Here is a 21,772-nt window from a genome sequence, read left to right on the forward strand (position 1 = left end):
CGGTAATTTAAAAATTTGCATATTTTAAAACTTTTACCAAAATATTTTGGAAAAATATTAAGATTGGCGTGAGCTGTGCCGATTTGAAAAAAACTTAAAAAATCGGGTTTTTTATATATAAATAAAATTAGTTTTTAAAAATTGTTTTCGAAAAAATCACGATAGCAGAGTTTATACTTTAAAGGTTTGCATAAATATATTTAATAATTTTAGCAACCGAATCAAAATAATGGGAATTTTGGAGGTATTTTCAACAGGGAACAAAAATAACAGTTATTTTTTTTGCTCGTCAAAATATTTTCGTAGGATAAAGTTATCAATGTTGCTTTGATCTCAGCACCTCCTGGGCAAGAGTCCCTGATTCTTTTTATTTTTCGAACTTTTTAGAAAAATATGCAATAATAACCGAAAATCCGTAATAACAAGCAAACTTGGCCAAATATTTTATAAGGCGGAAATAAAAGTCGTTTCATAATTAAACAAATTTGTTATCAAATGAAAGAGGACTGAAATAGCTTTCAACTTTAAATATCTAAACAAACCACTTATTTACATATTTTTTTATAATTTAATAGAAAGGAAATTCATACATCTGACGCAATATTTGTTCTATGGTAATTAAAAATATTTTTAAATGAATAGGTGGCAGTCCTCGTTTAGATGCACCAGTTTGAAAGGTATGTTACTCCTCTTTCGTTTGATATCAAATTTGTTTAATTTGGATAAGCCGTTTTTTTTTATTGGGAAAGGACTTTTATTTCGCTCTTAAAAATATGTGGCCAAGTTTAACTGTTATTACTGGACTAAAAAAATAACAAGTCCGGGTTGACCGATTATTTTATTTTATGTAAATAAGATAAATGTCCAAAATTAACTTTCTTCTAAGGATTTTTATTATAAAAGCTATAAAAGTCCTGGGCCCCTTATTTTCAAATCGGTGCAGCCCGCGACAGTTTTTATATTTTTCCGAAATATTTTGGCGCAGGTTTTAAAATATAATAACTTTTTTGATGACGCACCCTAATATACATATACATATAGATAAATATCTACAGTCGCAAGTATGCACTTCCAGTTGTGTACAAATGTATGTATGTATGTGCTAACCATTATTTGCACTATTTGATTTTCACGCAGCTACTAGCGTACTTTTCCTCGTTTTTTTTTATGCACCGCTTATTTGCATTTCGATGCTTCTATTTTTCGGCCACTCGTGTGTGCTGTGGGCCGATACGAGTATTTTCTTCTTTATGGCCACGTTTTTCGATTGCCTTTTTCTCGTTTCCTTTTTTTTCGTGCCTCTTCTTGCCGCAACGAGTGCTTTTGGCGCGATTTTAATGATATTTCTGTCATTCACTATTGATTTTCATGTCGTCTGTGCATTTTCTTGACTCTTCGTCAGCTGTTATTTAAATTGCAGTTAAAGTTGAAGTGCAAGTTATTGTTGTTGTATATATTGAGTAGAAAGTGACATTTCCGCTGACATGCCTGTGTTGACGTTTGAGTGCTGTGCCAACTTGAACCACAAAGAGTGGTGGGGAAAACCAAGTTCAGACGAGCACGTTTATCGGAGCATCCATTGAAAATAGAAGTCAAAGATTCATATGAAGGAGTTTAGTGTAGGACTATGAATTTTGAAAAAAAAAGAAATATTTCATAAACGCGCAAAAAGTTACAAACGTTTCAGTATGTTTTTGCTCCTTCACACAAAAGCGGCGGTGGAGGACGTAGGTCTTAACCTGGATTAGCATATAGGATATTATTTAAGAAGAGTTGCCACCTTTTTTTCAAAAGTTAAAATCAAAATAAATGATACGTGAAATAAAATATTAAAATAAAATGTGGATGTGAGGGAAAATGGGCTCAAAACGATTTTTTTTTAATAGGGTTGCCATCTGTTCAAAATGTAAAAATTAATTTTATTATCAAGTTAAATCATATCTTTTATGTGGGCATCAAAGGAGAGGTTGAAAACGATTTCTTTCCAAAATATCTTTTTATGAGGTTGCCACCTGCTTAGAAAATAAAATCAATTTAATTTACAAGTCGAACGAATTATTTACATATGTTTGGCGATCAAACGAAGAACGGTTGAACGAACGTTTGAAAAAGCTTTAATTCGGAAATATTTTTTTGGCGTGGGTAACCACCCATTTAGAAATTCAGAATCAATTCAATTGAAAAGTAAAATTAAATATTTTAATATGGGTATCAAACGTCTATCGTTTGAGTAAGTTTTATTACTAACATATTTTTGGAGAGGGTTGCCATCTACTTATAAACTTTAAACCGTGTAATGAATAAGTTAATTGAAACCATTAATAAGATAATAATAATAGATTCGCGCTTACACATGTGTTAGTATTCGGCCGAGCTTCTCCGCCGATTTGTTGCGTGCAACTTGATGTTGTCACACAAAGGGGACGAACCTACAGTTGTACGCCGATTCCGAATGGGGATTGTATGAGAAGCTGGCGTTCGTAGCAGAATGCACTCGGAAGTTCGACGTTGCCTGTCGAGGGGCGACCCACACTGGTATATTTAGCCGATTTAGGCGGCCAAAAATATTTTCCGTTCCATATCTGATCTAAAGAGGATAGCAAATAAAAAAATCCGACAAAGGTACTTCTTGCAAAACAACGATTTTCATAAAACATTTGGATTTAGATATTTAACGCGTTGTTTAACTAAGTTGTAACAAATGTCTGAAAAAATATAATGGAGCGTATTCTTGTTTTCGTACAAATCGAAAATCATGAAATTTTCCTATCATTTTCTATACAAAAATTTCAAATTTTCGATTCGTACGAAAACCAGAATGCGCCTAAATAATTGTTGTCAAAGATCTGCATCGCCCTTGAATCGCCCGATATGTTTGGGTGTCTGTCTCACGAGGCACACCCATCCATGTACGCAGTTTCGGACGCATTAGAATATTATAAAGCTTTGACTTTTTGACGAAAAAATTGTTTCCGTACCAAGGGAAAAAATTAAGAGAAATATCAGTCAGCGTATTGTTAACAAGGGCCACCAAAAACGTGGACGACGATGGTTCTTGTCAGAGAAAGTTAAAGTCCCACTTATCTACATCTATATATATAATACACGAAGGGCTTTTTTGTTCAGGACAAATGATCGCCCGATTTTCAAGAATGAAATGTAAAATTAAAGCGCTTGATCTGTAGATGTGCAAACTGGTTTTAGTTTTTCGAAAAGAGTTGCCACCTTTTAAAAAAGTATATTAAAATTATTTAAAAAAAATAAATCCATTATGACAAACTGGGTTCAATCGAAATGGTTTTGAAAAGCTTTGTTTCTGAGCTGAACTATAGGAGGGTTGCCAGCTATATAAAAATCATATTAGGCAAGAGAAATATGTATCACCATATGGGTGCCAAACCAAAGGGGTTTGAGAAAGTAGTAGTTTGAAAATATTTTGAAGAGGGTTGCCGCCTGTTTGAAGTGTCGAATTTAGTTTACTTATTCCCAAGTTATACGAAATATCAAAATATGGATATCAAACGACGGGAGTGGTAAGAAATCTTTTGTTTGAACGCTAAGAATATTTATGAGGCATTGGAAGAGGGTTGCGACCTGTTTAAAAAGTTAAATTCAAATTTTTTTATAAGTTAAATGAGTTATTAAAATATGGGTATCAATCGAAGGGGGTTTGCAAATTTATTATTTCTGAACTGTACATAGCGGGGTTGCCACATGTTTGAAAATTTAAATTGCACTTAATTCATCAGTTAATTAAAATATGTATCGCAGTGTCCGGGGAAGGAGAGTTAACAATGATTGAGCTTAAAAATACTTTTGAGGGATGCCACCTGTTTGAAAGGGCTAACTCAATTAACTAATTCAAAAAGTACATGAAATATAAAAATACCGTAGTCAAACGAAAGAATGTTAAGAAAACTTTAGTTTGAACATTTCGATGTTTGAAGAGAGTTGCCACATGTTTAAAAAGTTACATTGAAATTATTCAGTAAGTTGGATGAATTACTAAAAGATTGGTTTGAAAGGGATTTATTCCTTGACCTTTATTTAGGAGGGTTGCCATTTGTTCGAACAATAAAATTGAAATTAGTTCAACAGATTATTGAAATGCATGTGTATCACAATGTCAGACGAAAGAGATTTAAGAAGATTTTATTTTGAGAATACTTTTGAAAAGGAATTTCAAAAATGGGAGGTCAAACTAGAGGCCATAGCCTGTAGATGTATGATAAAGTTTTACTTTTTTAATTAAGAATTTTTTTCATCGGTATAGAGTGATTTGAAAATCGACGAAAAAAAACATGCACTATGCGAGACTGCTCTTCAGTCAGAAACGGCTGCACGGTTTTAATGAAATATGGCACTCGGATTTCTTATAACTCTGACTAACATTTGGAACATTTTTTAAGTTTTTTGAAATACAATTTTGGGCGTTTTAGCGCCATGCGGGTTCACTAGTGCAATCTAAAAATCGTACTCCAAATGGATTTATAAAACTTGAATATTTTTCTTCAAGCCTAAGGCCGTTTTCATGGGAAGGTAGTTAGGCATGCAAAAATCGTAGTTATGACGATGCCGAATGATGTTTGCTTTCGGCGTACGTATAAAGCGTCCTGTCTAACAAATGGTTTTTAATAATCTACACTCTATTTTTAGGTGAATTGTGTCGATTGGTAGTTCACATGCAAAAATTCAATTAAGCGATTGAGTCTGCGCTGCGCCGCATGTGGCCATATCAATTGCTGTATGTATGTAAGTATAGTTAATTCAAAGACGTTATTGAATGGATTAGTTACTTTTGCAGAGCTGATCAACTAAGCAAAGAAGAATGCAGTGCATGCCACGACGTGGCATTATTGAGTGTATGATTAAAGATGAAATTTTATGTTGCACATTTCCATAGTGCATTCATTCAGTGGTGTAATTTCATGTGATCATTCGAATGAATGCACAATCAACTCTCAACCCTCTCACAGCCAAAGTATGGACGTACATGCAAACATACATACATATAAAGGTATAGTTATGAATGTATAGCAGAGGCTCCCAAACTTTTTTTTCTCGTAGACCGCTTTCAAAACTACTGGTTTCTATGGACCCCCTGCTGCTCATTTCTAACATATTCCCAAAGCTCATCAAAAAATGTGAAGATTAGATCTAACGATGTACATTTGCATGGCGAGTGAGTTTCGAAACAAAATTCAGAGTGGCAGAAATAAAAATAAAATATTTTCTTGTGTTCTATTTATTAAAATAATGTGATTACACAAGTTAAAAAAAAGAGCTCGTAAAGCCTTCAAAGTACTATCAATTCGTCGGAACCACATTAACCGATTTCAATAATTCTTTTTTTACGCCAAACTTTAAATTCAGAAACTGACAATAGAGAAAATCTAGAAAAATTGAGATGATAAACAACCAAACAAGCAAGAAGCACAAGAAATATTCCATCGTCTGATCCTCTTCAAGGCAGGCTGGGCAAATGGAATTGTCATTTACGCCTATCACAGTTAGGTGTTTGTGCCACGTAAAGTGGCCAGTCAGCAGTACAACAAGTTGTCTGCAGTCCCGTCTGCTCAGTAAGAGCAAAAAACTAAATAGACCTTCTGAGAATGAAGACAATATGAGTTTCGCCTAAGCCAACTATGCCCAAATGGTCAGATGTCTTATGGCCAGGTACTACGGAGTAACCTGGCACCCAGAGTAAAGCAAGCTCGTTATGTTTACCACCATAATTTAGTCGAGACTTGCATTGTCGAACTAATTTGAAAGTACTTAGATAGAGGACTGGCCAATGTTTTAAGTGCAGCTTAACTGTCACTACAGACACGTAAATTCTTCCCCTTCCACCTATTTTCCACCACGTAGTCCATGGCTTAGAGGATTGCAAATACCTCTGCCTGGAATACCGAAGCATATTCCCCCATTAAGCCATCAGTGAAGATTCGACAATGTGTGAGTTCGCACACACAAGTGCACAAATCTTTGCCGCCAGCGATTTCCGCCTCCCCTCACTAAGTGTTATACCAACATCCACAAAGTGACGGTAAGCGCAGCAGTGTATCAAAAGCCCTATACACCACTCAAAAAAATTTTAATTAAATAAAGAGGCCATCAAGAAACCATTTTGGTTCTTTACTGTCGAAACCAGATAAATTTTCGTGGACCCCCACTTACAGCTCGTGGACCGCCATATTTTTTCACGCCAACGTAAACCTTCATGGCGTCCCCGTGGACCACTGGCGGTCAACCTGGACCACTTTGGGAATCACTGATGTATAGCATGCCTCAAGTAAATATGTTATTTCAACAAACAACTAGCATTTCGCTCACACTTATGCTTTGAATACATTTTTCCCTCGCGCTTGGTTGTAAGTTGTTTTATTCGTGCGCGCGCGCGCGCGCAAACTTGAAATTTAGACGTGTGTGAAGGTCTTCATTTTGATTAACCTCATTTTTATGCAACATGAGGCAAGCAACAGCAACAGTTAGAGAATACACTGAACAGCAACAACAACAAATAATTGAATTATGAGCACAACGCGCACGCGCGCGCTCATGCCACACTACCGATAACACTTGCTGCTTATGGCAGTTAGATGGATAGACGGACAGACAGACAGACAGACAGACGGGCTGAAAGGCTGGCAGGCGTTGGTAGTACATAGAATGAAGATGGACAGGCAGCAGCGCTGCGGCAATGCACTGCGCTAACTACTCACCAACAGCCCAATGATGTAGGAAAGTTTATTTTGTTTTACCTTTTTATAATTTTTAATTTATAATACTTTTGCAGCGCACCCCAAACTCGCTAGCTGCTAGCTGCTGCACTGTTGCAGGCTACCCTGCAGTTGAACGAGCTGGGTGCAAATTATTGTGGTATGGGATTAGGCTGCGTTTAACCTTCATCTTTATAATTGCATATCTTGTGAAACTTTTAGACCAGATAATGGCTGCGGAAAACGGTCAATAGGTTATGCGGGGGTTTTCTATTTGGATTGTAAAGTAAAACACAAAATGATTGCTTAATAATAGACATCTTCGTTTTTCCATGTCCGATTCAGGTAGCCAGTTGGAGCAACTGCAGCTACATCTTTTTCAGCTCTACGCATACATCCTAATTGGTTGTGGGTAGTTTTTGAACTTACGCTGTATCTGCGTGAAAGGTGACCCAATTTTTCACAATTAAAAAATTATACAGACTTTTTATTCCCCTCGGCTAGCAATTTAAGTATATTCAGTATTTCATTTATGCACTCAAGTTTTCTACTCCAATTCGATGAGGTTTACATAACGTTAGGTTTGGGTAGATTTTGGTTACGGTGACCATATTTATGAAAGCCGAATACGGGACAAAAAATAATTTGGAAAATTTTCTCCACACTGTTTTCCCTGAAACAGTATCCTTATAGTAACATCAAAAATTTGTGGGATAATTTTCTCGAGATTTTTACCCAGTAAAATTTGTTAAAAAAAATTCGTTAAATTTTAGTATAAGAAAATGCAATTTTAAGTCGGTAAGGCTTACCACTAATTTTTGGCAATTTTTTTTTTTTTGTTGACGGTGTTACGCATTTTTTTCATACAAAGTATTGTTTTTTTTTTAAGAGAAGCAAATGTGCAGCACTTTCCACTCTCACTTTCTTGTACTCAATTTTAATGAGTTACAAAACTACAAACCAAATTTTTTCTAAAGTTTCTAATTAAAAAGTTTGAAATTTTGCTGAAACATTGCAGAATTAATTTTTATAGTTTTTGCTCAAAGTTTGAAATTTGGTGTTATATGGTTTTTGTTAGAAAAAGAGCTTTACTTTCATAAAAAAATAGTAAAAATTAAAAAATCTAAGGAAAAATAGCCAAAACTTACTAAACTGTCGAGTCCTAATTTCTATTTTGGCCACTGTATGTATTCCTCGATTCGAATCACAGGCATTCAGATTTGAAAATAATAACTATTTATATAGAAAATTACGATTATATGCCAACACCACTTAAAACTCGTTCATAGGTATGCCATTTTAATGAGCTGTTAAGGCATCGGAGCACCGAATATGGGACAAATACAGGACATTAAAAGAAATACGGAACATTTGGCGTCCCGTATAAAATAAATAAATTAAGAGGACAATGCGTCAAAAAAGAGGACTGTCCCGTATAATACAGGACGGATGGTCACCGTAATTTTAGTGGTTGTCCCATACAAGGAGCGTGCTTCTAAATTTTGGATATTGTCCTTTGTGTTACCTTGTAAATTATTATTAATTAATACACCCGAGACCTACCCACGCTTAGTTATGAAATGAGAGCCAAAATATTTCAATTTGAGCATCACGAAGTATGGACAGCCCAAAAGAAAGTTCCCAGGTGGTTCCACTTCAACACCTCCCGGCGCGCACTGCGGCGGAAGGGAGCAGGTAAGATGCCGGCCTTATCGCTTGGTTAGTCGCGTAAGGAGCTACTTCGAGCCCCCAGACACGATAGCACATAACACTTTGAACCACCCTCAATAGCACAAAAATGCGGTATTTAAACAACGACGCTTGAAGGAAGGCAATTGAAGAAAAGAGGCTTAGAACACAGCACTTAATGCAATATATCATCGTTTAAAGTACAAAACCGCTTATCGTATTTCTGCAAAACCTCGTAACTGACATTTGGGCCAAACCAAAACGGTTAAAAAGGAACACTACTTGGGGCAACTTTTGATTCGCGAAATCAGCAAACTGAGTACGCTAATTTTAAGGCAGTTAGTAAAAAAACTAAGCAACTGAAAACCAATACTTTGGAGAGGGCCCATTAACATTTTACAACTTGGCTAGCGCACCGACTTGCCTAGATATGTAAAAATACACGCAAATAAATATATATTTATGGGCAGTGATATTTGTGCCACATGTGTGGCGGCGTAAATCCATTTCGTTGAATTCACCTTGCGCTGGATTGCATGCCAAGTGATGGTTAAGTAAATGTAGGTACATTTTTTTCGCATTTCCTAAATACAAAATTAAACAATATTAGTAAAAGTCTCGCCATTCTTAGCCGCCTGCAAGTTGTTCGACTTTCCCATACGTTTGTATGTACATATGTATATACAAACATATGTAGGTACAAAACTATGCTGCTATAGGGGCCTTATATGTTCTTCAGTTGCATGCTGAGTCCACATTCTAATGCAACTTCTTTGATGCCACATTTTACTTTGGCAAATAAAGTATTTCTATGGCTGGTCGATTACTTCTCGGATTTAAATTAACTTTAATATTTAGCTATGATTCCCATGTTGAATAGAGTTTTTTTTTTGTATTTTTTTTTTTTTGTTTGTCTTCAACAGAGATAAATTACTACTACCATAAATACAAACTGAGCGCACATTTAGCACAAAACTCCTACATAACTAATTATGTATAGACGAAGTTCAGCAAAGCTATTTTCCTTGGTGTGGGAAATTTACACGAAACAACTTTCATTATTGAAAAACAACGCATATTTTATTGCCATTTGCCAATAAGTCGCAACATTGCTACCGTCATTTCCTATCGGCCAAATGATTAGCAGTTTATTTGCTACATCACTGCGTTTGGTTTGCATTGCTGACTGCATACTGATGTTTGCAACTTGCAAATATTTGTTTTCTCATTAAATGCTAAATGCTAAAACAAACATTCGACAAACTACATATATTGCATAATATTGCTGTATCGATATGCAAATGTTACGCCTTATTTCCTTTTACACAGAAAAGGTAAATGTTTACTCTTGCCTATGTTGCATAAAATTATTTCTCACACGTGAGTGTGCGAGTAAATGTGGATATGTATGTAGATAATTGCATACATATATGTATAGTTAGGTATGTATGTAAGTATGTAAAAATGTATAGCACTTAGCTGTGCAACGGCTATTAGAAAATAATTAACAGCATAGAAAGAAATGTATTTGTGTAAGAAAATTTCAAAATTGCTTCGATTAAGGGGTCTTCTCTAACTTTGACATGTTTGGACAATTGCAGGCTCTTTTTCGTTTTCAGTATTTATGATTTCTCCGTAGAACCATTGCCATTAATATTTGCCTTTGGCCAGCATTAGCAGCTCGGCCCCTTTTCATATCGGATGTCAAAGTGGTGGCATCTTGCGTTCACCACCCATACCAGGTGGAGGGCAAGGTTACGTTATTTTATCGTGGTCGACTATAGGTACGGTGACGATTTTGGCGGGGCAGTACCGATTTTGAGAAAATTCTACCGCTGAATATTTTTTAAAAGTCGGGACGTATAAGTGTCCCGCTTTTTCATATTTGTACCGACTAAGTCCCGATTTTCAGTGTTTTGTTTATTAATTTAATAAGAGTTTCCCTGTACGCTAGCCCAAAAATAATTTTTCGTACAAACGTGGCAGCACTTTCGTTATCACAAAGGACATAGAATATAAGGGAGTCATAAACATAGCCAGCATCCGTGTTTTCTATGATCTTTGGTTGTTTATTCTGTGCTCCCGCTAGCTATATTGTCTAAATTTTTAAGCTCTTTATAATTGTTTTTTATGTAGGTATTTTTTAATGAAACGATTCTAACTTGAATTTAGTGAAATCATAAAAAAAAAAAATACTAATTCTCTCGAAAAAATCATGGATATAAAAAATATAAGCTGTAGATACAGTGGCGAAAATATAAATAGGGAAGAGACATTTTAGGATTTTTTTCTCCGATTGTTTAATGTTTGGTATTTATGTTTATTATTTTACACGAAAGTGTAGCTCGTTATCTAACAAAGACCATGTAAGTCAATATTTCAAACTTTGTACAAAAATTAGCAAAATTCGACCAAGTACCATCAATATTTTGAGCTTTTTAATTAGATATCTTAGAAACATTATGAGTACCATTGATTTTTGGTGAATTTTTTTGTGGAAGGTTTTGCTCATTTTCTCCATAAAAAAAATAAAAAATGGAAACATAGTACCTTGGATGGAAGAAAATGCGCGAACAAAAATTTGCCAAAAATCAAGGGTACTACTGTAAAATTGCCTTTTATTGTGCTAAAATTTAATGGGCTACAAAACTGTATACTCATTACAATTCTGGAAAATCTGATTGAAATAGTTAAAATTTTGATCAACATTTGTTAAAATTCGTCGAATTTTTATAAATGTTCTACAAAGTTTGAAATTTTGATTTACATGTTGCTTTTAGATAGTAAGTTAGATTTTTATAAAAAAAATAATAAACATTTTTTAAACAAAAAAAAAAGTAGCAAAAATTTGCTAAAATGTATTTTCCCTATTTACATTCTCGCCACCGTATATCTTATGTGGACACATTTTTGCAATCATTTTTCAAGTTTTTTTCTCTTTGTTTTATTTTAAATAAAACTGTATTAAAAGATATGTCTTTTTATTTAAAAAAAAAATTTATGTTCGGATTCGATGCTTTAGAAATGTCCCGATTTTTGGCCACAGAAATCTGGTCACCGTAACTATAGCACTCACTTAGGCTCAAGACCTACTATTGTGATGGTGAAAAGCAAACTGCTCCGCTTTCACTTTGAGTGATCTGCGAGAATTCACGAATTACATATTTTTGACAGACTTTAGAGCTTTTAGAGCTGCCTGCCTATCTAGGAAGGTGGGGTTTCTTCAGAATTGGAAAGGGCATTTGCCGGCTGTTCGATATCGAGAGGAGGTTTCCGACTTTGCGACTCCCTACCGTGCGGCAGAGGAGTCGATTTGGCTTGACTTTGTTCTTTCTAATAGGCATCAGTTTCAAGAAGAAGAAACGACAGGCGGCCGTAGCGTCAATGAAGAAGAGAAGCATTCGAGTGAATATTTTTTCTGTCATACTCATATTTAGCCCACCCAAATTTAGCCAAAAGCCTTTGTTGAAAAACTTAGGTGATGTAGTGATGAAAAAAATTATATTTTAGAAAACGATTGAGTTTCTCCTACCCTTTTTTCCACATTACCAATATAAGCTTGGCCGAATTTTCGCTGCTCTTTTATTAAATGCTACTGAAGCAAATCAATTTTGATATGGATTTCATAAAGACATACATATGTATTTGCATACACATACAAACATAAATTTTAATTTCCATTTAAACACTTCATTTCCCGAGCATAGATAGATATAATTGCTGTTCAGATTAATTTATTAACCAAATATGCAAGCAATTCAATGTAATCGAGCGCGCACAGTGCTCAAGCCAATCAATCGTTGCATATTTTTTCACACTGCCATTGCCATTTTATTTTCCTCTCTTATTTATAAATAGTAAAACAACAAATTACTAATCATTTTCCCATTTGATTGTTTATTCATTCATTGCAGAAACCATCTGCCACCGCAAAACCCACAAAGTATCACTACTATCCACACAATCAACATATTTACTTGCTGCCCGAGTGTGCGATACAGCAGGTCTGTAATGCGGTTTATGTGCGTCTGAATTACACACAACCATTGTGTGCCTGTCCATCAAGGTGAGTACCACGACGACCAAGCGTAGCAAATGAGTTTGTGTATTACATACATATGTATGTGAATGTGTACGAATGTATGTGAATGTGTTTGAGTGTGTGTTTTTGCACACATGCAACATGCAACATGCAACAGTCAGTAGATTGGATGTAAGACTAAATGGACAGCCAAACAGACAGTCAAATATACAAACTGACAGTTAAACGAATGATGAACGGAACGGTGCTGCCTGACTGGCCGTGTAATGGATACACATGTCTGCAAGCTGGCAGCTGGAAGCCGAACACAATTGAAGCTGGGTGCGCTATCACCTTATACTGGCGAGAATAGCATTGTTGCATGCCACATGCCACTAAATGTACGGTACACACTAGCTTGAGCTTGCTGCATACCAACTGCCGAGCTAACTTTACCAAAGCTGACTGCCGACTGCTGACTGCCGCCTGCTGCATGAATAAAATTAAATAATTTCGCAATTGATTATTTCGTTTTATAAAGTGAATGCTTGATTTTTACTATTTTACTTAATTTTTTTCTTTTTCGTTTTTTGCCCTCCCCCCCTCTATTTCGCATTTTACCAAACGCGCCACTGCTTTGCTGGACCACCACCAGATACCGTGATCCCTGTTCGGCCAGCTTGAATGAGGACGATCAGCATACAACGAAATTGGTGGGCGATAGTAAAAAGAAGGTAAGTAAGTATGTAGTGGGAGACGGGTGGAATGCGCGCTGAATTAAAGTTAAAATATGTGTGGATAAAAATGTGCTGGCGTTGTGCGGAAGTGCAGCAGCAAATTGGAATAGTGTAGACTAACAAGAAATTGTTAAATTGCGGGAGAAAAAAGAAGACGAACATATTGCGGTTTAGCACAAATAGCAATCGGTGAGAAATAAAACTAAACGCTGGGTATACATTCAATTTTGTTTGTACTCTCTTTTTTTGTGTTTTTCTTTGTAATGTAATTATTTTAAATAAGCAGTTAGACAGCAGATTAACCTGCACTTCAACTGACTTAAGTAGAGGTTGAAGTAGTCGAGATTTGTGCAAAAACAAAAATGTACGTACTTGTAAAGGTATGATGAAGTATGAGGGAAAATGTAAAAAAACGCAGTACTCCATTTGCTAGTTGAAAAGGCTACTCGAGGCGTCAGTTTTTGCGCCGTGGGCCATTTTTTAGGCCCAAGAATATGTGATTTAGACTAAACGTAGCTAAAACTATTTGCAGTTTTGGTAGTACTCGAACTCCAAAATCTATTATAGGTCGTTCGCTGCTTTTTAGTCTCGTATTTTTTATATCGAACTATAAAAAAAAATTTTCAATTTCAGTTCTTGGATTTTTCGAAAATACCGTTAAGTGTGGGAAGTGGGCGTGGTTACAGTCCGATTTCGCCCATTTTCAATACCAATCTACCTTGGATAAAGGGAAACCTACATACCGAATTTCGTTGAGATATCTCGATTTTTACTCGAGTTATCGTGTACACGGACGGACGCACGGACAGGCAGACATGGCTTAATCGACTTCTCTATTCATTCTGAGCATTTATGTATACATTTGTCTATATCTATCCTGATCCGTTTTGGCAGTTCCAAACAACCGTTATGTGAACAAAGTTAATATACCCTTGTGCAGAAGTGCGCTCGGGTATAAAAAAAAAAATTGGGTTAGGTTACTTCTGTTCTCCTGGCCTCATTTATCCTCAACTTTTTTATGTTTTTTAAGTGTACTGTACAATGCTGGCATGGAGTNTGATCCGTTTTGGCAGTTCCAAACAACCGTTATGTGAACAAAGTTAATATACCCTTGTGCAGAAGTGCGCTCGGGTATAAAAAAAAAAATTGGGTTAGGTTACTTCTGTTCTCCTGGCCTCATTTATCCTCAACTTTTTTATGTTTTTTAAGTGTACTGTACAATGCTGGCATGGAGTTTCATTACATATCGTCGAAGTTTTGGCAAAACCGCCCATCGCCCAATTGCAAAATCGGCTATCTTACGGCACTCAAATTTTACAGAGTAGCGAAAAAACGGTTTTTATTTGAATGCATTGCTTTGAGAGGCGGTATTTTCTCTAGCTACAAATCTGTTGTTTTACTACCGAGTTTACGATTTTTATGCATAAATCTCAATGCCTGGAGTTCAGGGTTGCCAAATCTCATTTTTGCCACAACGGCGATTTACAGGTCTATTGTGCACATTACCAAAGATTTTTTAATCGGAAAATTTTATTACCAAAAAATGTTACCAGTTCTTGTCACCGCGATTCTAATTACGTTGGTAATGCAGTTAAAATATTCAGCAGTACTTTGTTAGCAGCTTATGAGATGGTAACAAAATTTACCGCTTACAAGAGTACACAGAATTCGAAAAGGGTTTAAAAATTGACAGGAACTTTATTTACCGGTTACAAAACTTTTATTACCAGCGCAGAATAGACTTGTTAGGCGGTTTTGCAAAAACATCGACGATATGTACATATGTATATTCAAGTGAAACCAATGACTTCTCTACTTTTTAGACAACGCATCAAACACTCGAAGAAGCACCTCCTCATTCTTTTAACAGTTCAAACAAAAGACTTAAGACACGAACTTACATTAATGTGGAGTGAAATTGCGCTTTTTTCGGAAAAGGCCTTTGCCTACCTGCTGCAATTTGCCTTTCTAACCCAGAAATAATTGCACCCTTATTATTATGTATTGTTTACTTCATCGTATGTTTAAGGCTTCACCCAACAGGATTAAATTTTGGAAAAAAAAACGGACAACACTCTACGTTACAGATTTTTAAGTGTCTTTTACAAAAAGATTTTTTCCAGACTAATTTGAGGCTGCTGAACATGAATTTGGTATCCATTTATTTTTCTAAGTAACCTTTTTCATTATTCCAACTGGCAATAACTTTGAAAGACCCCGAACTCCGAATTTTCCTCTATATCTCGAAAACTGGTTTTTGGAAAAATAAATGCCTATCAAATTCGTGTAGAGCAAGTTCATATTAGTCTAACGTCTCTTACAAAAGCCACTTAAAAGTCTGTGAAGCAGGGTTTTGTTCGTTTTTTTTTAAGCTTACTCCTGTTCGGATTACCTCTAAATATACAATGAAGAAAACCATATTTTGCCACATAATTATCTGGGTTAGAAAGGCAACTTTCTGCAGATAGGCAATAGCGACTTCCAAAAGCGCTTATTTTCATTCCCCCTTAATATACATAAATATATGTATGAATATTAGACCGTACGGAGAAAAAGTTTACCGCCTGAGTCTAAATATTTTTTACAGTCGGACCTTAAATTGTTATATAGCGATGTTCTTGTCTCGAGGAGGCAATTTTTTTAATTGAAAGTTCGTTAATTTCCAGGACCTTGTGTTAATCTCTTGTTCTAATATCAGTAAACTAAAGCGCGTCAACAATTTTTAAACTTTTCCTGAGGAAGCATTTCAATTCGAAGGAAATTTCATTTTTTTTTTCCGAACCTAGGAGTCGCCTTTCTACACTTCTCCTCATATCTGTGACATTTACAATCGGACCTTAAATTATGATATATCGATGTTCTTGTCTAGAGGAGGTACTTTTTTTTTTGCTCGAGAGTGCATTGACCTCAAGTACCCCGTTACAGTACTTGCCCTGCAAAAATACTTTAGACTCAGGGGTGCATGGCGAACTTTTTTTGATACTCAATCGAACTAGGCCCAGGTTTATAAAGTGCGCGACCGGTATTAGAAAACAATTTTTTACTTTTTGGTGTTGGTTTGAACCGGACTTGAATCCAGGACCTGCGGAATGGTAGCGCGCACTGCTAACCATTACACAACAGCGGTCGCCATATCCAGCACCTAGTATATTACATAAGAAAAAAATTCTCAGCCAATTAGATTTTTTTTGGTTAAGTTATCAACCTAACAGCTGTCAGTAGCTTCTCAAGCATCTGTTCAAGAACGAACTGATGCGGGTGGTTATTATGCGTTTACCTCAGCTAACTCTCACAGTTATACACATTTATTTTCCATTTTTGATTTCTGCTAGAATTTTCAAATTTAGTAACAACTTCGTTGATTTTCAACACCCGCAACATTAAATGCCACTCAACGTGAATTATTTTTCAGTTAAACTCACTGCTGAAGATAAGTGCAGGGCTACTCATACAAACAGCAAGGGTAGACACTTTAATACATAAATAGCAATTTAGCCACATTTTGAGATGTGGTGCCGTAGTAGCACATTCTATGCAGTCTTATATATGAAGCAGCAACTTGATTGTGGCAACATATGGCGCGCTTGCTAAAACTTGTTGCTTGCTCGGCTGGCAGATATGAAGCTTAGCTGCTGAATGCAAAATTCTTGCAATTATGCCTAATAAAGCCATTTCAATCAGACGAAAATGCTTTACGGCGCTAAAATGTTAAAAATCAAGCCATCTATTCTCAGTTGCGCTGCACACTGCGCTTTTCAGTTGAGTCAGTTCAATTGAATTAAATACATTTAGCGCTAATAATGCGTCTAGCTAATGTTTTAATGTTGCGAAAAACGAACTGCACGAAGCGATTTTGTTTGGGTGCTATGTCTAGCCAAAGGCTAAATTGTGCAGGTGGTATATTGATAAGTGAGTATGCAATGTAGTGTAGTAGGCAATCTGCTGTGTTGCCGTCTAGGGATTTGGAATTTCGTTAATGCCTAGAGCAGGCAAAATGGTAATCAAAGTCACGTAAGTAGCACTTAAAGGCGAGAAGTGATTATTCTTTTGCTAGTCTTATTTGGCCAGCGAATTTGAAGCTGTATGTGGTAGAATGTCATACATATTTAAATGTATGCGGTGTATTAAAAACCTTTTCTATGTACTATGATAATCCGTTGTCAGATTAGTTGCGATAAGATGCCAGCAAATATGGAGAAAAGAGATTTTAATTGTGGTAGAAGTCAACGGAAATGCATTAGCATTCAATTGTGAGTAAAATTAAAAATGCATTCTACTGCAAATGTATGCACATTAGGGGTGTACACATTCACAAAGGTGGCTTTTAAAGGCTTGCTTCTCCAAATGTGTCAAAAACAAAAACTTGCATTAATTAATTAGATAACTTAGAACTTTTAATGGAGGAACTATTCTGCGCAAATGTAATTCCATCAAAGACGATAAAAGGCAGAATTTTGAAGTGTAAACGCCTTTAGAGTGGCGCAAATATAATAGATAATGAAAATGCATTTCTTGCGTTCAATGCTTGGCGATGCCCTAGGAAAAAGATCCCTGGCTCAAGAATACCCCTGTTGTTGTATGGTGATGTGCTCTAAATATATGGCCAATCTTAGACTATAGGGTGATTCAATAAGCCCACAGATGTTCACAATAGGGCCAATGTTTCATGCGCTGTGTGGCAAGCGGTGCCGTTCTTTCGAAACCACATATTGTGCACGTCTATGTCATCTAATTCAGGTCATACAAAGTTCGTTTTCAAGTCACGATAGCGTTCGTTCACAGTAAGAAGTACGGTTCCGCCAGCCCAAATACCACACCGTACAGTGGGCAAAGTTTTGATGACCTCAACAATTGGATCACTTTTACGCGTTGTTCAACTGAGTATCGCTCCATGACTAAGATTGCCAAAGTCTTTAGCACCAATTGTCTGACAAAAATAAAACAATAACATACTTATCACAAAATAATTTCTGTCAAAGATCTGCATAACCCTTGCATCACCCTATGCATACTTAGCAAAGTAGAACATCTTAGTAGGAACCCCATCAATCCATGCTACACCAAATGACGCTGTAGATGAATTTTTGGATCTTTTGACTCTAGATCTAGTGAGGCATCGCGTGACAGCATATTTGGGTATCTTTTGAGACTGGTGTGTTCAAAATTTGGTTGCAGATCAAAAATTCTCTGCGGAGCCAACAAGCAGTAAGGAATGGGTCGAAATCTATTGAGGTTCGTAATGAACTAGTTAAAAGTTTTGCCGCACTGTCGTCGATCCATGCAAGCGATGGCTAAACGGAACAGCTGTAAGCTCATTAGGATTCCCGGTCACATAGATACTGAGGGTTTTAGCATGGCGGACGAGCATGCACATGTGTGTTTAATAGGCAAACGTGGCCTTAGTGAGATCGAAAAAGTTCGGCTCTAGCAGGTCATTGCCGCTTTGTAGATGTTGTCACTGTCCTGCAATATCTAGGAGCAGATTGCAATTTCTGTTATAAGACGAAGGTTCCTAATGTCAGGGACTATAAATAGTTCAACAACAGCTCAGCAAGCATGGTGAAATTTTCCCAATTACAACGGGCCTTACAGTTTAGGCCGAAATGTGCCACTCCTTGAGAGCGGCAGAGAATGATGGGACGATTTTTCTGACCATCCCCTACTCAGACTTTGTAAGGGAATGCCAAAAGGAAGGGTGTCACTCTTTTTGTACTGCTGGTATATATCAGAGCGGAAAACTAGATTTAATTTCGCAAATATTTGTGCTATTGATTGCTAATGTTTTCTAGCATTTATCTGCTTGAACTAAGTACCCATGCGCAATAAATGTCCAATAAATCTTGCGTTTTTCCCAGAATGAAAAATTAAGTATGTAGTTGCACATTACATAATGATCCATTCAAACTAATTTGAAATTCTAATTTCCGGCAATTCTAAATGCATTGATAGTGACATTTGAAAACACGCCGGCATGAAATACATATGGAATATGCGCTAATTGCAAAAAAAAAATAAAAATTAGAAATAAAAATGGATTGTCTGTCTAAGCAAATCACCAGGTGTCCGCCAAATGTCGCACTGCTTGCTGCCAATGCCACTGCTGTTCCGGCTGCTGTTTTATGTACATAGCTTCTGCTTTCCAACTACGACTACTATTCTTCTACGACTAACAACATCGAATTGCATCGCGTGAGATAGAAAAGCCTCACAGCTTTGGCGTAAATTAGACGGCAATTTGATGGTAGCTAGAAGTGGCTTAAACCACGACAATACAACAATAGCAACAACAACACAAGCGACAAGCAAAACAGCAGGCAATAGAAAACATGTAAAAAACTGTTGCAGCAAGAAAAAAGGAGCAGTAGAAAAAGAATTGCAAGAAAAAAATCTGAAACTCAACCACAGTGGCAGTGGCAGTGCCAGTGGCATTGGCTGCATGCTTGCGGGCAGCGTGATTGGGGCACAAAGTTGGCCCGCTTTGCTGATGCCCCGTGCGCTTTGCTGTTGGCATGGTGCAAATGCCGCAGCAGCAGCGGCGGGCTTATAGGCGCTTTGACTTTACGTGGAACCAGTTGCAAAGCGCCAGCAGGCAGACCTACATATGTACATATGTAGATGTGTGAGCGTGTGCGCTCTATAGCTGCTGGAACTATAGCAATTCCTTTATTATTTTTGTTACTCGTTTCATTTTCATTATTTCATTTTGCCAATGCGCTGTTGCTCTTTAGTAATTGCTGCTGCGGCTGCCACGGGTAGCCATTGTAGTTATGTTTGTGTAGATTTGTGTGTGTGTTGTTGTTTTTGCTGGTTGCTGGTTGCTGCCTTTTAACGTGCATTTAGCTATGGCGTTTGCTGTGTTGCTTGCAATTTCTATGCGGCTGTACAAAAGCATGTGTGGAAAAATCGTGATTAGCGGTTTTATTTGTCATTAAATGAGGTTTTAATGCTGTGTTGCGGCAATGAAGGCGCTTTTCAAACACTGGCGTATGCAGAATTTTACTTAGAAGGGGGTTAGGGGTGGTTGATATACGGTCTACATTGGATTTTTTTAAAGGTAGGAAAATTTGTTTGGAGATGGACGTGGAAAAAATCTTGGCGCTTTTTGCGTCATTTGGTAAGATATTGCAAGCCATAATGGGTGGGAAAACGATTGTAACCTGGCGGCAAAAATACAAAACTACTTTGGCGACTAAAGAAGTGAGGTTTTCATTACGAGGTAAATTTTAAAAGCGACTTTTTGAATATCCCGCTCAGTAACCTTAAATGAATCGGTTAATTGCGAAAGGTAATATGTCGGAATTTTTTCGATAGGACAATTTTGATGCAGTTCGGTTCGTTTATAGGAGCTCTGTTGAACTGCATCAAGCTTTCCATACCGGAAAAATGCCGACTTATTCCCTTTGATAATAAACCAATTCAATAGACTACTGTAAAATTTTTAGCAAGCTGTGGTATTTAGTTTGTGTTTGACAGCCATTGAAGGCAGACAACCACGTGAATTTTAGCGAAAATTGCTGATTAAGTAGTATTTTTTGCGTGAAAAATCCATTACCGAAACCATATTATGAGGATTATGCACCATCTATTTCAATGGTTAAAAAGTGACTCCGAAGGTTCAGGACGTCCTAAAGAGGTCGTCATCATCGATAAAATTCATGGAAACATATTGGACGATCGGATAAGGAAAGTGTGTGAGTGGGTATTACAGGTTTACACCGCCGAGTCATGCAAACATCGGCGTGGCATTCGGCGCGTGTGGCTCAATGTACAAAATATTCATGATATACAGTGGTCGAAAAAAATTATAACCGCACCACATATTGACAAGTATTCACCATTTTTTTTTTTTTGTTATTTAATTTTTGTAATTTGTTTATAAAAATATGGTTCATTCTTTAATAAAACCCGTATAAATCCATGTTTAAAATTTTGTACAATTTAAAAAAAAAATTAACAAATTTTCTTAAAAATTTCGAGGTTTCTAGTCCTTTGAATTCTAGTAGAATAAAGTGCATGTTTGAAATGGCTGAAAATTACAATTAATTTTTTTGAATTTTGTTTGTCCCAACACAATATAGTACTTTTATGTAGAAGAAACCCGTAACGTATTCGACAAAAAAAAAAATCGAAAAAATTAAAGGTCATTTTGAGCTCTACTTTATTCTACTAGAATTCAATGCACTACAAAACTGTATATCTACTCGAATTCTTTCTATGAAATCTAATTAGAAAGGTTGAAATTTTTGTTGAATATTTTTTTTAATATTACACAAAATCGGAACTTGGATTTACAAGCGTTTTGTTAAAGAATGGACTATATGTTTATTAAAAAAAAAAAGTAAAATTAAATAAAAAAAAATATATATATATATATTAAAACTTGTCAACATATGGTGCGGCTATAAATTTTCGACCACGGAGCTAACACTGGGATATATCGTACACTTGCATCCCAAGTTGTCGGAAGGGGTACCAATTAACGCAATTCGATCCTCATAATCATATTCCGATGGCGGAGGGTTAATATTAGGCATGTTTTATTCAACCATCACAAGCTAATAGCTAAATCTTGGTCAAATAAAACGATATTAGCTTATTTCCTATGT

At 36.3% G+C, this 21,772-nt stretch overlaps 1 protein-coding gene across 2 annotated transcripts in view; it reads left to right on the top strand.

Annotated features, from left to right (window-relative positions):
- Positions 1–21,772, top strand: part of dsx-c73A (doublesex cognate 73A) — a 28,986-nt gene that overhangs the window by 2,810 nt on the left and 4,404 nt on the right. For both annotated transcript variants that reach the window (XM_017628799.1, XM_017628800.1), the window contains exons 3-4: positions 12,323–12,474; positions 13,085–13,163. In XM_017628799.1, the coding sequence (XP_017484288.1) occupies positions 12,323–12,474; positions 13,085–13,163 (231 nt within the window). The remainder of the gene's footprint in view (positions 1–12,322; positions 12,475–13,084; positions 13,164–21,772) is intronic.

Source organism: Rhagoletis zephyria, unplaced genomic scaffold (assembly GCF_001687245.7).
Source record: "Rhagoletis zephyria isolate East Lansing unplaced genomic scaffold, Rhagoletis_zephyria_1.1 Rzeph_scaffold_06215, whole genome shotgun sequence".
Lineage (NCBI taxonomy): Eukaryota > Metazoa > Arthropoda > Insecta > Diptera > Tephritidae > Rhagoletis > Rhagoletis zephyria.